This window comes from Asterias rubens, chromosome 19, assembly GCF_902459465.1.
Source record: "Asterias rubens chromosome 19, eAstRub1.3, whole genome shotgun sequence".
Lineage (NCBI taxonomy): Eukaryota > Metazoa > Echinodermata > Asteroidea > Forcipulatida > Asteriidae > Asterias > Asterias rubens.
In genome coordinates this window covers 1,330,754-1,345,212 of record NC_047080.1, presented here as the reverse complement: position 1 = coordinate 1,345,212, position 14,459 = coordinate 1,330,754, and the positions used below count along the sequence as shown (strand labels likewise).

General features: G+C 43.7%; 2 protein-coding genes across 2 annotated transcripts; one reads left to right on the top strand and one right to left on the bottom strand.

Moving 5' to 3' along the window:
* Positions 1 to 230: 230 nt before the first annotated feature.
* On the bottom strand, positions 231 to 7,514 carry LOC117303491. Its single transcript, XM_033787712.1, has 4 exons — positions 5,644 to 7,514; positions 2,407 to 2,515; positions 1,747 to 2,256; positions 231 to 1,294 (listed from the first exon to the last, which is right to left on the bottom strand). The coding sequence occupies exons 1-4, from the start codon at positions 6,729 to 6,731 to the stop codon at positions 1,283 to 1,285; spliced, it is 1,719 nt and encodes a 572-aa protein (XP_033643603.1). The 5' UTR covers positions 6,732 to 7,514; the 3' UTR covers positions 231 to 1,282.
* Positions 7,515 to 8,191: 677 nt separating this feature from the next.
* On the top strand, positions 8,192 to 14,266 carry LOC117303300. The gene has a single exon (XM_033787467.1). It carries the CDS (start codon positions 8,192 to 8,194, stop codon positions 14,264 to 14,266), a length of 6,075 nt encoding a protein of 2,024 aa, XP_033643358.1.
* The last annotated feature ends 193 nt before the right edge of the window (positions 14,267 to 14,459 follow it).

Here is a 14,459-nt window from a genome sequence, read left to right as displayed (position 1 = left end):
ATTGACCATCTGGGTCACAAGAAAATAGTTAAAAACCGATTACACATTTTGCATGACATTGATGCAAAAACAAAAATAAAAAAAAGCTCTCTGAGCGATAAACTCCAAATGCGAAGTTTGAAAATTTGTTTCGCATCATTATATGACATTTCAGAAAGAAATATTTCAAGATATTTTTTTACTATCATCAGCATTAGACCATGTAAGTTTTATAAGAATCTGTGATCTTCATGATTTGTCTTGTTAACAATTCTGTAACGTTCCTTAAACTCTCAATTGCAGATAGATTTTGTTCTTGTGAACTTGTCGATAAGTCAAAAGTTATTTCTGTCAAATAATGGACTTTTTGCCTTTCAAAATGTATTGCATATTAAGGTCAGATATATTTTGAACCACCATCTGTGTCATAACATTATGAAAACCAACTTCTACTTTGCGATAACACGATCCTCAATTTCTCTGCATAAGCTCTACGAATATTTGTAAGCCTCCCAAGTAAGTTTGCACAATGGATATTTTATTCTGATTCTACACCCTAACTCCCTTTCCCTGCCCTTATACGAAGGCCAACCATTCTTTTGAAAGAAAGATTAGCAGCTTTATAGTTCACTTGGAAAGTTTTGCAAACATGAAAGTTTCATGCTTTTGGACACCACAGGGTGTACAAGTGTTTGGGATTATCCCAGATTATTCATGAAGAGGGATTTTTCTGAAGGATTAACATACAAAAGTGGGCTTTGGGAGGCATGCTCAATATTCAGAGTGGTTGCATCTGGTACAGCTTTGGTTACTTTTCAAAGAGCCACTGAAAATACTGTCAATGTGTGGTTACAAATTAACATTTAATTATCAACTTTGAAAAATCTAATCTTGTTTTTGGGGAAGGGTAAACATAACTTTGATTAAGGTAAATTTTGGTAAATTTTTAAAAGTAAGCACAGTGATTGGAATGGATGTAGTGTTCCAAAACCCAAGGAGTTTTGTAGCCCTTTGAAACGCTAGGGCTCTTAGACTTTCTCCTTGCGAAATATTTGTAGAAAACATGTACTTCAGTGTCATGTCTTGCTGTTAAATTTTTGGCAATTCCCAAAGATTATAGACGATAAACTTGGTTTTGTTATGGTTGAAAGTAACCTTAAAATGTAGACAATTCATGAAACAAAATAATAAAGTGATCCCAAATGCTATCTAAATGACACATAAATTATCTCACTGGATAGCAATATTGGATTCCAGTCTGACAAATGGCAAGAATGCTGTGTTGCTTGGAGACGGAATAACCTCAGTACCAGGTCTGTCAAGAAAAACAAACAGTAAAAACAAATTGAAGTTAAAATAGCAACCATAATTTTAAACCAAACGTAATACAAAGACAGACAAAATACTTAGACTTATCTGGTGTTTTGGCAATACCATTATGTTAGTTAGAGTTACCAATGAGGTATTAAATAGAATTATTTGGGAATTGACAAGAATAAAACAAAGCTGAATTTCAATAGATATGAGGTATAAGATAAACTTAAACAATTAAAAGCAATTCATTTTGAAAAATGTTTATAATTATTTGTATGCAGTTAGTATTTCCAATTCACCACTGCAAAGTGCAAGGAGGGCAGACCACAACTTGACTGTTCATCAGGACTTGATAATAATCATGTTTGTCAGCTATTCCCAACTTTACTCCAACCAAATCTTTCCAAAAATGTGGCATACACAAATGTTTGCACATTTCATTCTGTAACTTACCACTTCGCAGACCGCAATTGGCCTGTTGGAGTTGGCAACCATGTCCACAGGAGAGCTGTCTTCCACCATGGAGGAAGGCACTTCAACTGGCTTCTCCTTGAGTGTGACCCGATAGGATGTTTTGTTCACTTCCGGTGAGGTCCTCTTAGCATGTGCTGGAGCTGACCTTACATCAAATGGCGAACAAGTTGGGGCTTCAATGGTAATGAAATGAGTCTCTTTGGTGGCAGAAGTGGGATCCGATATGGTGTAGACGGGTGTGGTCTTACTTGATGCTGTGTGGCGTTTTGTGGCGTGTAGCTGCGAGGCTGATTTGGTGGTGTGTGTTTGAGGGGTGCTAACCCCACGCCCCTTGATGTGCACTTGTACGTTTGGCTGTTGGGGTGGAGGCGTGGACTGTGGTGATTTCTTGGCGGGTGTTTTATGCTGTGATGCAGTGGTGGTCATGTCGTGGTGCATGGTGAAAGTTGGCCAGCGTGGAAGTTCAAACTCGAAGTCTGAGGATGAATACTGCATAAAAGAGCATAAAGAAACATTTGTCTTCAAATACAAAACTCTCATTGCATGATTCCACATGCAAATACTCTATTCAATTTTTGTAATTTTCAACTCAATGTCGAAAAGCTAAATTAATTTGAATATGAAATTCTAAATACTTACATTGTTGGCTAGTCTCAGACAGTTGGCAGCGTGCATGAGTTGTGAGTAGAAGTCCCGATGAGGGCCCGGTTTAAGTGAAATTCCAGTCGAAGAGCTTGTCACGGGAGTTCTGAAAACATGATTACTAAAATTAATGTGGTGAAGAGAAGAGTCCCACTCAATAATAATGAAACTTCAAATACAAAATCCCCTTTGCTTCCGTCCACATTTCGGCATCCATGAGTTTGTCTTTCCAAATCATGCTTTGTAGTTTCCTTCTTATTAGTGATAATACACATATCTAAGATTGTACCTTCTGTTTTATTGTTGAAACGAAAGGCCATTAGGCCTAACTATTTTTGCAGTTCTACAATTTGATTTGATTTGAAATTATTGATTAAATTAAAGATCATCAGTACAGCCAAGAGGCTGAATACATGATTTGTACAAGTTTAAAAACATTTTTAAAACATCATAAAAGTTAACACCATAGGTCCTTTTGTTTGGTAAGCTGGGCACCTCTGAAAACGGGTGTTTCACTGAGAGGTTTCCCCAGGGTAAAGAATAAATAAATAAATAAATAAAGCATTGTCTAGAGTAGACTGATTGGTCTAGTATTAGAAATACTTGTTATATAGACGATTTGACCTGTGACATCACATGTTTACAAAGCCACAGAGCCTGGACTTCCTGCAGGCATGATTTGTACACAGCTCAATGGAAGAAAACATAAAATCTGATATTTTATGGAGATTGCACTGTCTAATTCTTATCAATTTTTGATATGATGAAAGGGGGCACATCTCAAAACTTGTCCAGCTTTTACTTTCATAACTCTTGGTTTATGTGGAAATTATGACACAAAATGTCAACTTTCCCCATATGATCTGTGCAGTATTGTGCCTGCCAGAATACTCAAAGAATGTACAAGGTCAAACTTATTGTAAACAAGGTTTACAAGTTGTATAGATTAGTACTGAGACATCACGCACACACGCAAAAAAAAGAACAAATCTTCACGGCAACATCACATTCAAACAATAGTTGTTATTGTTTGTTGACATGCTCAGTTCAGAATTCAAAACACACGAGTGAACCATAGCGAGAAAAGTCATGACAACCAACGCATTGTAAGCGAAAAGGTTAGCTGGGTTATATTATCAGGAAAAGGTATTTATGTTTTTATGATTTGCAAGAGAGTTATGGAAGTTAATCATGTTTACAGTTGGTACAGCAAACTGTATTGTATTACTTGTTTTTATTCAAAGAATGGAAATTGTCTAACGACTACATCTATTTTCCAATCTCATATTAAATATTTCGTTACTCTATTTGTATAGTAAGATATTTCATTGCATTGAATAGCAAATAGCTTTTAGTATTCTTATATTGGTATCCAACTCGTCGCTAAAGCTGTAAATGTTTGTTAGCATTTTTGTTATTCGAAAATCACACAACTTGTTTTGGCTATTCTATGGGTTTATGTTGCTAAAAAATATCTGAAAGTTCTTTATTACCATGCGTCATCCTGACGTCATCTACTTGGCCTTACAAGGATTCTGAGTCGATCATCTTCTTTTGTTTTGAAATTTGTGCTTCCGTGCCCGTATGTGTGTGAAATTTACATAGCAATGTGACATGACATAAAGGTGCGTTGAAAGTGAAACAATAGCACCAGTGTGCACAAATTGGTAAACCCCGCCTTTGAGAGAAGGGGCGGGGCTTATGTGCCTCGTGATGTAGATACAAGGCTCCCATTAGCCCACCACCAGAGTGTTTTAAGCCAATCAGTGTGGCCAGTGTTCGTCACAAGTGGCCATCAAACAACAGGCGCATGAATATTACCCGTCGATCCAAGCGTAATGGTTGAGACCTCGTATGCATGAAACTGAACAAGCATGACACAAAAAACAATAATTTTACTAACAGTAGTGTCTATTTTCTATCATAAAATAATCACAAACACTGCAAAAAATATTCAATTGTTTAACTAATCACTATTTGAACCTCATCAGCGGGAAACGACATCATGGGAGGCTTTGGGGACAATAACGAGCGTCCCATTCACCAGCTTTTTCGTTGTGATGATAACAGTAGAAAGGAAACGGTTTCATTTTCGGCAGAACATTTTGCCAAACCCTTTGAGAAAAGTCTGTTAGAGTTTTTGAGAGTTTTTTTCGGGAAGGCTACATGATATAGCCCCTTCTTTAAGAAAGAAACAAACAATTTAAAACAGTTCAATTGAAGAACGCTATCATCTCAAAAGTCTCACGTCCTAATAAATTTAATCAGTCAGACTTCTTAAACTAAACTGTTGAATTTGTTGGTTCCTTTCTGAAAGAAAGTATCATGCAACCTTCCCTGAAAAAAAAAAAAAAAAAAAAACTACAAAAGCCCGACAGATATTTCTCAAAGGAATTTGCAATTTTGTCTCCCTAAAATTGGAAATGAAGTTTTGGCAGCTAGTTTTAAGATCGAGGTAGTGTAGAGATTAGATCTGGCCTAGACGAGGTGGATAGTTCAAAACGTATGTTTATTCAACAAGATTATTGATCTGCGATTAATTCGTATATCCCCAACAATGGATTGTGAATCCTTTAAGATGCAAAGTATATAAGCATTAAGATGATTATTATGTGAAGGGTAGTCAATACCACACTCGCAGTGAACCATAGGATGGGTCAAGCCATTGGAGGGCATTGTGATAAGGCATTCCGTGGCAGTGGATGGCAATAGCGCCAAGTGATCGGGGAGCAAATAGAGCTGTTTGTGTCACAACATTGGCGAAGCACAAAATACTTTTGCTTTCTAGGAGCCGTCAAAAATTGTGTAAATTTTCACTATCTTTCAAAGAGTATGTAACGGTGAGGGTGGGGGGGGGGGAACCATTTACGTCTTCAAGTGGGGTGTTAAAGAAAAATGTTGATAAGTTTTATACTTTGGCGGAGGGAGTGCATGGGGAGGGGGTCCTTAATAAAAGAAGTGGTCTTTGTGCGACAACACGTTGAAAACTTTGGACGGTCTCTCGAACATTACCAGAAAAATAACTTGTTATTTTATTTTACTGAAACAGGATCCAATACCCATGTGCACGTGTGTTTTGTTTTAATATTTGTTTGGTTGTTTGGATTTAGCATGTGTTATAATATCGATGTGGTATCATTTGTTATAATTATTATGATGATCGGATAATAATTGGCGGGTGATTTGTGCGGTGAGTTTGCAGGAAATACACGCAAGAGGAATTCAATTCCTTACCCAAGTGTTTTATCCAAAGAAAATCCGCTGTGCAGCAAGTCAGTAGTGGGATTCGAACCAGGAGGTGTCATCCTCGTGGTTGAAGTTTGGAGTTGTTTCAATGGTTGTTGGCTTGGAAAGAAAGGCAAGTGTGGCTTTGGCGGGCTTGAGGAGGAGGCGGCAGGGGTATGATGGGGCGATGGGAGCGCTGGGGCCCGGGAGGTATAGACGGTCAGTGTCTGGTCGTTCATGCCGATATTCCAGGGCTGGCCTCCGGGGTGGCCTGCTCCGTTTTTCTGGAGATGTGTCCAATTTATCGAAGGATGGCGTTTCCTTTGTTGACCAGTGTCTGCTAGTAAATTATACCGCGGGGAGTTTACTGATATATCACTGTAAGTGACTGGCGGTTGGTTGTTGGAATTCGGTACTTCGGTTGAGCCACGGGCAACATTAGCACCATGCCCCAGGCCAGGTCGGTTCGGAGGCTGCTGATGATGCTGCAAGGCGCCGGTCCTGGTGACCATACCTCCAACTTCCACGCCCGCATCTGCCGTTGCATCCCCGGCGTAGTAGATAGTCCTGGACCGGCCGAAAGCGGAATGTGTCAGCTTCTGTAAGGGGCCACCACAGGTGTGATACCGACGGTATTGCTCGCTGTACTTCTTAATATTGCTGTAATGTTTAAACTCAAAGTCTTGGGTAGCAGCTGTCTGATGGTTTTGCCCGTGTGTGCTGCGCTGGAACCTCCGGGAAGCACTCAGCCCTCCAGCACCATCCGGCTTCGTCCTCCCTGCTTTTGGCGGGTGTTTCTCCACCGGCTGCCGTCTGTGTTGCACGCTCGGATCGGGCACCCATCCACACATGTCTCCCATGAACTTAATGAGGTTGAGGGAGAGACTCTGAGCCTCAACCGCTGCCTCGTTCAGTTCCTCCTCATCTTCAAGTTGAAGAAGTGACCTCTGGAGGCGGTTGTCGTGGATGAGAGATGGACACACCTTGACCTTTTCCTTAGGTACCTCATCATCTGAACCTACCGCCTCATCACTTGATTTATCCTTGTCTTCAGTTGATGGTGGCTCGGCATCTTCAGTAGGCATTTCGGTAGCCATCTGCCAAAAATGTCTAATGAGCTTGAATGTTATTAAAGCTTGCAAGTTGCAATCAGACGATAATTTCCCTCTCTTTGTGAGGAACTAATTACCTGGCGACACCACAAACCTAAGAACCCATGTCGTCACTGTGTTTGCACTACTCTTGATTGTATCTTGGACAACCCAATCTTGCTAGAAGTTCGGCTAATTAGACACGACTAAGTATCATGTTTGTCATCTACCTACTGACAGTAAACCACCTAATTATCACAATCATGCAATCCAACTCATGTAGTCATTCATGGAGCAATAAGTCATTTCACCCAAGTCAACGTACATGTATATCTGAAGTCGAGGTGCTTGCCCTGTCCCCAACAAGAAGCGAATTTATCACGGTGCAGTAACTCCAATGTGTTGAGTGTCAACATGGATCCCTCCAGCAATTTGTAGTTCACACTGCGATATAAAGTACACCCGATCCAGCAATTTGTAGTTCACACTGCGATATAAAGTACACCCGATCCGCTTTTGGTATTACCAACCACTCAACCGTGCTTTGTATTGTGTATACAACCAACAACAGCTCATGATTGATATCATACTCCGAAATGAGTGGATTGTTTGTATGGCTTGAACCCAAGTAAAACCATGCAGACTCGGCTGGTTGGCAAGATGGCAAGAATGTCAGCAGTTCCACACACTAACCCCTCCTTGTAGGAAAAAACAACTTGACAACCTAATGTTGAAGGTCATGCACTCACGTGTGGTAGGCCTACAACAAGTTAGCTCATGGAGCTACTGCAATAACTGTGCGTCCCATAAAAAGTAAGCCTTGGGCAAAATCCTTGCATTCCCCTGCAAGGGGTTCAAAAGTTACCCTCGTCCCATGGCAACGGATACGCTGTATAATCGATCCGGTCAGTCGCCCACATTGTGTTCCCCTGCACCTCGATCAATGCTTGTCAGAAAGTCTCCGCAACAGGACAGTTTTCGTTATAGCGCCCTCTCTTGAATCAAAATCTCCAATGTTTCCATTATCATACCAATCGCCATTTTACAAGTCCAAATCCAAACTAATCACGTAAATTCCTCAAATAATTCCTAAATATCCAGGTTAATCCAATCATCGAATCACTTTTATTAATCACCAAAGTCCCGTGCGTACATCCTAATCGTGAGTACTGTTTTAATTATTACAAAGGGTGATTTTAAGGGAAGTTGGTTTTCCATGTAATTCACGTTTCAATTTGTTTACATCCACATTGTTACAATGCATATAAATGTACATGTAGGCCCATATCATAGCGTATAATGTATAACGATGATTACTGTTACCAGCCCAATATGTATAATTGATTGGGGTTAATTTCTGCTTTCTCTATAGAACCACGGGTATATGATCACCAATAAATCAAAGTTCAAGTACACCTTCTTTTCATGGTCCTTCGAGCCCGTATTTGAACCAGCGACCTACGGCTATGGCTACGAATGAAATGGAGACCGAGAACATTAACCAGACAACCCCTCTCGATGATACCCATGCAGTTACCATTGGCGGTGTTACTATTCCAGTTGCAAGTCCAGCTACCAGTACACATCCAGTCCCAGTTACTGTCACCATCGTCGAGACCTCACCTTCCTCTACCGGGGTTTGCAGCACAGCTACAGCTGCAGCAGTTGGACTACAGACAAGTGCTGTTACCGTCCAATCCCGTTCTCGGTCCTCTCGTGACAGACGTATGCCGGCCCACTTTCAGGACTTTGTTATTGACCACCATCCTTCAACTTCCGGCAGAACAGATGAACATAGCGTTGTAACCACACAAACATCTCGTTCACGGAGGAGTTCTCACTCATCGAACTCACTCTACAGCGGACAGTCCCGTCACAGTAAATCTTCCTTCAAGTCAATACTGAGTGACTCCCAATCAGCGAAACTCAAACAGCAACGCAAACAGGCTGAACTGGAAGAGATGAAACGCCAGATTGAGGAAGATCAATCAGCAGATGAAGAGTTACAAAGGCTAGACGATGAGGCATATGCCGCACGGATACACGCAGACGAAGAAGCCCTTGCGGCTCGTAGACGTGCCGAAGAAATTGAGCGAAATGCTTTTCGTCAGCGCGAGTCTCTGAACACACGACTATCAAGACAAAGAAGATTGCGAGAAGTGGAACAACAGCTAAATGAAGCACGACTGATCACAGCCATGGTCAACAGTGATCCAGAACCAGAGATAGAGAAACAGCATCAAACTGTGACCCCATCTTCTATCAACCAAACAACATTGTCTGACTCACCAACCCAGGGTCAAACAATCACAGTCAGTGCTGAGAATACTCACATAGACAACTTGAGTGATGTCCCTACATACAGCAATACTGCAGCTCATAAGCACAAAGCTGAAGTACACGTAGTTGATGTCACCACTCCGGCTGTTTATTCTCCATCTAAAGTAACACCACCATCCATGCAGCCGGCAGTTACCAATCCGTACCCTATGACTGCACCAACACAGTCGGTTGGTTGGGCACCACCTTTTCCAAACCCCTTCGCACAACCGTACCCGGCTCCATCACATCCAATGGGGCCAGCTCCAGCACAAATGATGATGCCGAACTCCACGGAGATGCTGATTGCCTCTTCATATGGCATACCAAGGCCAGTACTACCTACCTTCAGCAGTGGAAAGGAGAAAGACTTTGCCCTCCTAAAAATGGCACTCGATAACCTGATCGACGTTCATCCCCACTTAACCGAGCCGTACAAGTACCAGGTTTTGCTGGGTAAACTCAGCGGGAACATCAAGAGGTTAGCCGAAGCTTTCATCCATGAAGCCAAGCCATACACTGCAGCTCTGCAAGCCTTGAAAGAAAGGTACGGTCAACCACGGCAGTTGATACAGAGTGAAATCAACTCCATCCTGAGTATGCCCCCTGTGAAGTACAACGACAATGACGCCTTTGAGAACTTTTCCCTCTCCGTGCATTCATTGGTAGGGATGCTTAAATCTCTGGAGGGAGAGAATGGCTATGAATTAAAGTGCGGTTCTCATGTCGACCGACTCCTAAGCAAACTTCCATCAAGCTACAGAGATAGATTTGTGGAGCACTGCATTAGTAGAGACATAATTAAGGTAGACTCCAACAACACCTATACCCTACTCCACTTTGCAAACTGGTTGCAAACGAAGTCCCGAGCGAGGCGAATTGTCAGTCAGGCTACTGCTATCCAGAAGAGTGACAACCCTTCTACTGATAAGAAGGATAAACACTTTCAGAAGAGGAATGCTCCTGCAACAGCAGTATTCGTCACAAACGAAACACCAACGATGCCCCCATCGACGAACACCACTTACTCTGGACAGAAGGGCCCAAACAGACCCAAAGCCTACTGTCCCAAGTGTAACGAGACAACACACTACCTCAACAGCTGTACAGAGTTTAAACAGTTGACAACCGAACAGATCATTAACTGGATCAAGGAAAAGAATAGGTGCTGGAGGTGTGGGCGTTCCCACAAGCCAGAAAACTGCACCCTGAAGAAACCTTGTAACACCTGCAAAGAACAGCACCTGACTGCCCTCCATGCTGCCATCCAGAGCGGAGCTAGTAAGGTTTACGTCACAGAAGCAGTAACGCAAGCCCTCTTCATCGACCAACCCTCCCGACCACATCATATTATGCTAAAGGTGGTAAAAGTTCTGCTTCACGGACCAGGAGGGATGATAGAGACCTATGCCATCCTTGACGACGGTTCAATGCGAACCATGATCCTGATGCCAGCTGTTCAAGCGTTGAAGCTTTCTGGGGTAGAAGACAACATACTCCTGGCTACAGTGCGCAGTGAGCCATTCCTATGTGCAGGAAAATCAGTTAACCTGCAAGTGTCACCCAGGGACAACTCTGACGTCAGATATCCTATCAATGGTGCCTTTGCTGCCAACAACTTGTGCCTCTCTGAGTACTCGTATCCTGTTGAAGCCCTCAAGAAACGATGGTCACACCTTCGTCAGATACCCTTGCCTCCGATCAATAAGGCTTGCCCACTAATCCTGATTGGTTCAGACTATGCTGACCTCATTCACCCGATACAACCAGTTCGATTTGGCCCCAGAGGAGCACCATTAGCTGTATGCACAAAACTTGGTTGGTCTCTACAGGGTCCAGCCAATCTCCTTCAAAGCCAATCAGAAGAGCAACAGTGCTTATTCACGACAACCCTTCAGCCAACCACAGATCTGCTTAAAAATGTTGAACGACTCTGGCAAGCAGACATCCTACCCTACTCTGAAAAGCAAGTCACTCGCTCGAAACAAGATAAGCAAGCCATAGCGACACTTGAAGAGAAAACCATCAGAATAGAGATTGACGGAGTTCAGCGCTACGCCACTCCTCTACTTCGCACCAAAGACGACAACAAATTCAGAGCTACTAAGGAAGCCGTCATGCAAAACCTGAAGCGGAACGAAAGACGCCTCCAAAAACACCCAGATAAAGCTGAAATTCACAACAAGCTTATCCAAACCCTTGTCGACACAGGCTTTGTGAAAATCATCAGCAACGAAGAAGCTCTGAAAACTGAAGAGTCCTGGTATATTCCGCACCACGTAGTTGAGCACAATGGAAAACACCGCTTGGTATTCAACTGCTCTTACGAGTATGAAGGCAAGATCCTCAACAATCACCTACTACCAGGGCCAACACAAGGTGCTTCACTGCTCGGCGTATTCCTGCGATTCCGCCAACACCCTGTTGCCATATCTGGGGATATTCAGGCAATGTTCCATCAAGTGAGACTACTCCCTGAAGACAAACCTCTCCTTCGATTTGTATGGCGTAAGATGAACCGAGACGTTGAGCCAGATATCTACGAATGGCAAGTTTTACCATTTGGCACCACGTGCAGCCCATGCTGTGCCACATTTGCACTACGCAAACACGTCAGCGATGACAAGGATGTCTGCAGTGCAGTTGACCAGGCATTCTACGTCGACAATTGCCTTGACAGTAAACCTACCATATCCGAAGCAAAGGAGCTCGTTATGAAGATGCGAAAGCTACTCTCAACTGGTGGTTTCAACATCAGACAATGGGCCAGCAACATCCCTTCAGTAGTTGATGAACTTCCATCTAATGCCAGATCTGAAGGCTACGAGCTCTGGTTAGCCTTTGGTCAGAACGACTTGTCCGAAGGCACCCTTGGACTTCGATGGCAATGTTCAACAGACGAACTCAGTTATAAACACAGATCAACTGAGTACTCGACGCTCAACCTACGAACTATCTACAAGATTCTTGCTAGCCAGTATGATCCAATTGGCTACATTTCTCCCTTCACAGCACGTGCTAAGGTGCTAGTGCAAGACCTTTGGAAGACAAAACGAGACTGGGACGACCCTCTGGAACCAGGAAAGATCCGTGATCAGTGGCTCACTTGGGAGGAGGAGCTCTCCGACCTTCCTCTGGTTAAACTGCCGAGATGTTACACCCCGCCTGATGTCAACACAGTGACTTCCAATAGAGAACTACATGTTTTCTGTGACGCATCTGAACGAGTATACGGATCAGTTGCCTACCTCCGCACTGAAGATGACAAGGGGAACGTCAGCGTCAGTTTTCTCATGTCTCGATCCAGAGTGGCACCGAAAAGACAACTATCGATGCCACGACTCGAGTTATCAGCAGCTCTCACCGGTGCACAACTAGCCGATCTCCTTCGTAAGGAACTTACCCTAGAGATCAACAAGGTCACCCTATGGAGCGATTCGACCACGGTCCTGCAGTGGTTGAAGTCAGAATCATGCCGATATAAGGTCTTCGTTGGTACTCGTGTCACCGAAATACAGACCCTTACAGATGTGCAGGACTGGCGCTATGTGGACACCCAGAACAACCCTGCCGATGACATTACCAGGGGTAAGTCACTCAAAGAACTGAGTGAAGAATCCCGATGGAAGACAGGCCCACTCTATCTTCGTCAACCTCCGTCTCAGTGGCCGAAAAGTCCAATCACTGACCCTACAGAGGATGCAACAGAGCTGAAGAAAGCAACCTTCTGTGGTAAGACTGCCATTGTAGAAAACCCATTGCAGCCCGATCTCCATCAGTACAACAGCTGGGACGCTCTGGTAGAGGCTTTCAAACTATCCCTTCACGGGGTGGCCAAACCTGGAGATGACACAGCACAGTTGCGGGAGGACATCGAAAATCTTCTGTACCAAAAATGCCAACTCGAAAGCTTCCCTGAAGAGCTGTCTGCCTTAAAGGCCAAACGAGGAATACCGTCCGGGAGCAAGCTCTCACAGTTGGACCCAGCCTATGACGAAACCGCAAAGCTCATCAGAGTTGGAGGACGACTACGTAGGGCAGAAATCCTCTCCGATGCTGTTAAATACCCAATCGTCCTTGATCCTCATCACCACATCACCAAGCTGATAATACGTGACTATGACGAGAAGCTTCTTCACTATGGTCCAGAACGTATTCTAGCTGAATTAAGACGCAAGTTTTGGATACTCCGGGGAAGGGAGGCAATTCGTCGTCATCAGCATCAATGCTTTGAATGCCGCAAATGGCGCGCAAAACCCGAAGTACCAAAGATGGGTGATCTTCCTCCGTCCCGTCTCCGTCTATTTAAGCCAGCCTTCTACTCTACCGGTGTTGACTGTTTCGGTCCGATGCATGTCAAGATTGGTCGCCGCTCCGAGAAAAGGTGGGGGGTGATCTTCAAGTGTATGACGACCAGAGCTATTCATATAGATCTCTTAGAAGGCCTGGACACCGATGCCTTCTTGATGTCCTTTCGGCGCTTCATTTCCAGACGAGGGAAGCCCTATGAGTTGCTATCTGATTGCGGAACCAATTTCAAGGGAGCTGAAACTGAATTACAGGAAGCATTCCATGCCATGAAACCTGACCTTGCAGCACAACTAGGCGACCAGAAAGTGAGATTCAAGTTTAATCCACCCAGTGCACCTCACTTCGGCGGAGTGTGGGAGCGAGAGATCAAGAGCATTAAAGACGGTCTCAAGGTTGTAATCAAGGACCAATCAGTCACCGAAGCCGTACTCCGCACCGTCCTGATAGAAATTGAAGGCATCCTCAATTCCAAGCCATTGGGCTACATCTCATCTGATGTTGCAGACATCAATCCCATAACTCCGAATATCCTACTGATGGGACGCCATGACCAGTCACTTCCGCAAGTAGTATACCCTGTCGACGAGCTGATAGGACGACGCCGATGGCGCCACAGCCAAGTACTAGCGGACCAGTTCTGGTCACATTTCCTGAAATACTACCTGCCAAGCCTCCAACTTCGCCCAAAATGGCAAAAGGACTGCCGTAACCTCACCTGTGGCGATGTTGTCATGATTGCCGACCCTCAGCAGCCTAGAGCTCATTGGCTAGTTGGTAGAGTCATCGAGACACTTCCTGGAGTTGATGATCGCATCCGAGCAGCCAGAGTTAAAGTCGCTGATCGCGAATACACCAGACCCGTTGCGCGTCTGATACGCCTACCTGAGATCACCGATAGTGAAGACCCCTAGAGTTGGACACCTATCGTGGACTTTTGAAGACTTTCTCTGTTTGATAAAATTTAGAGCCTAAATTTGGGGTGGCTGTCAGAAAGTCTCCGCAACAGGACAGTTTTCGTTATAGCGCCCTCTCTTGAATCAAAATCTCCAATGTTTCCATTATCATACCAATCGCCATTTTACAAGTCCAAATCCAAACTAATCA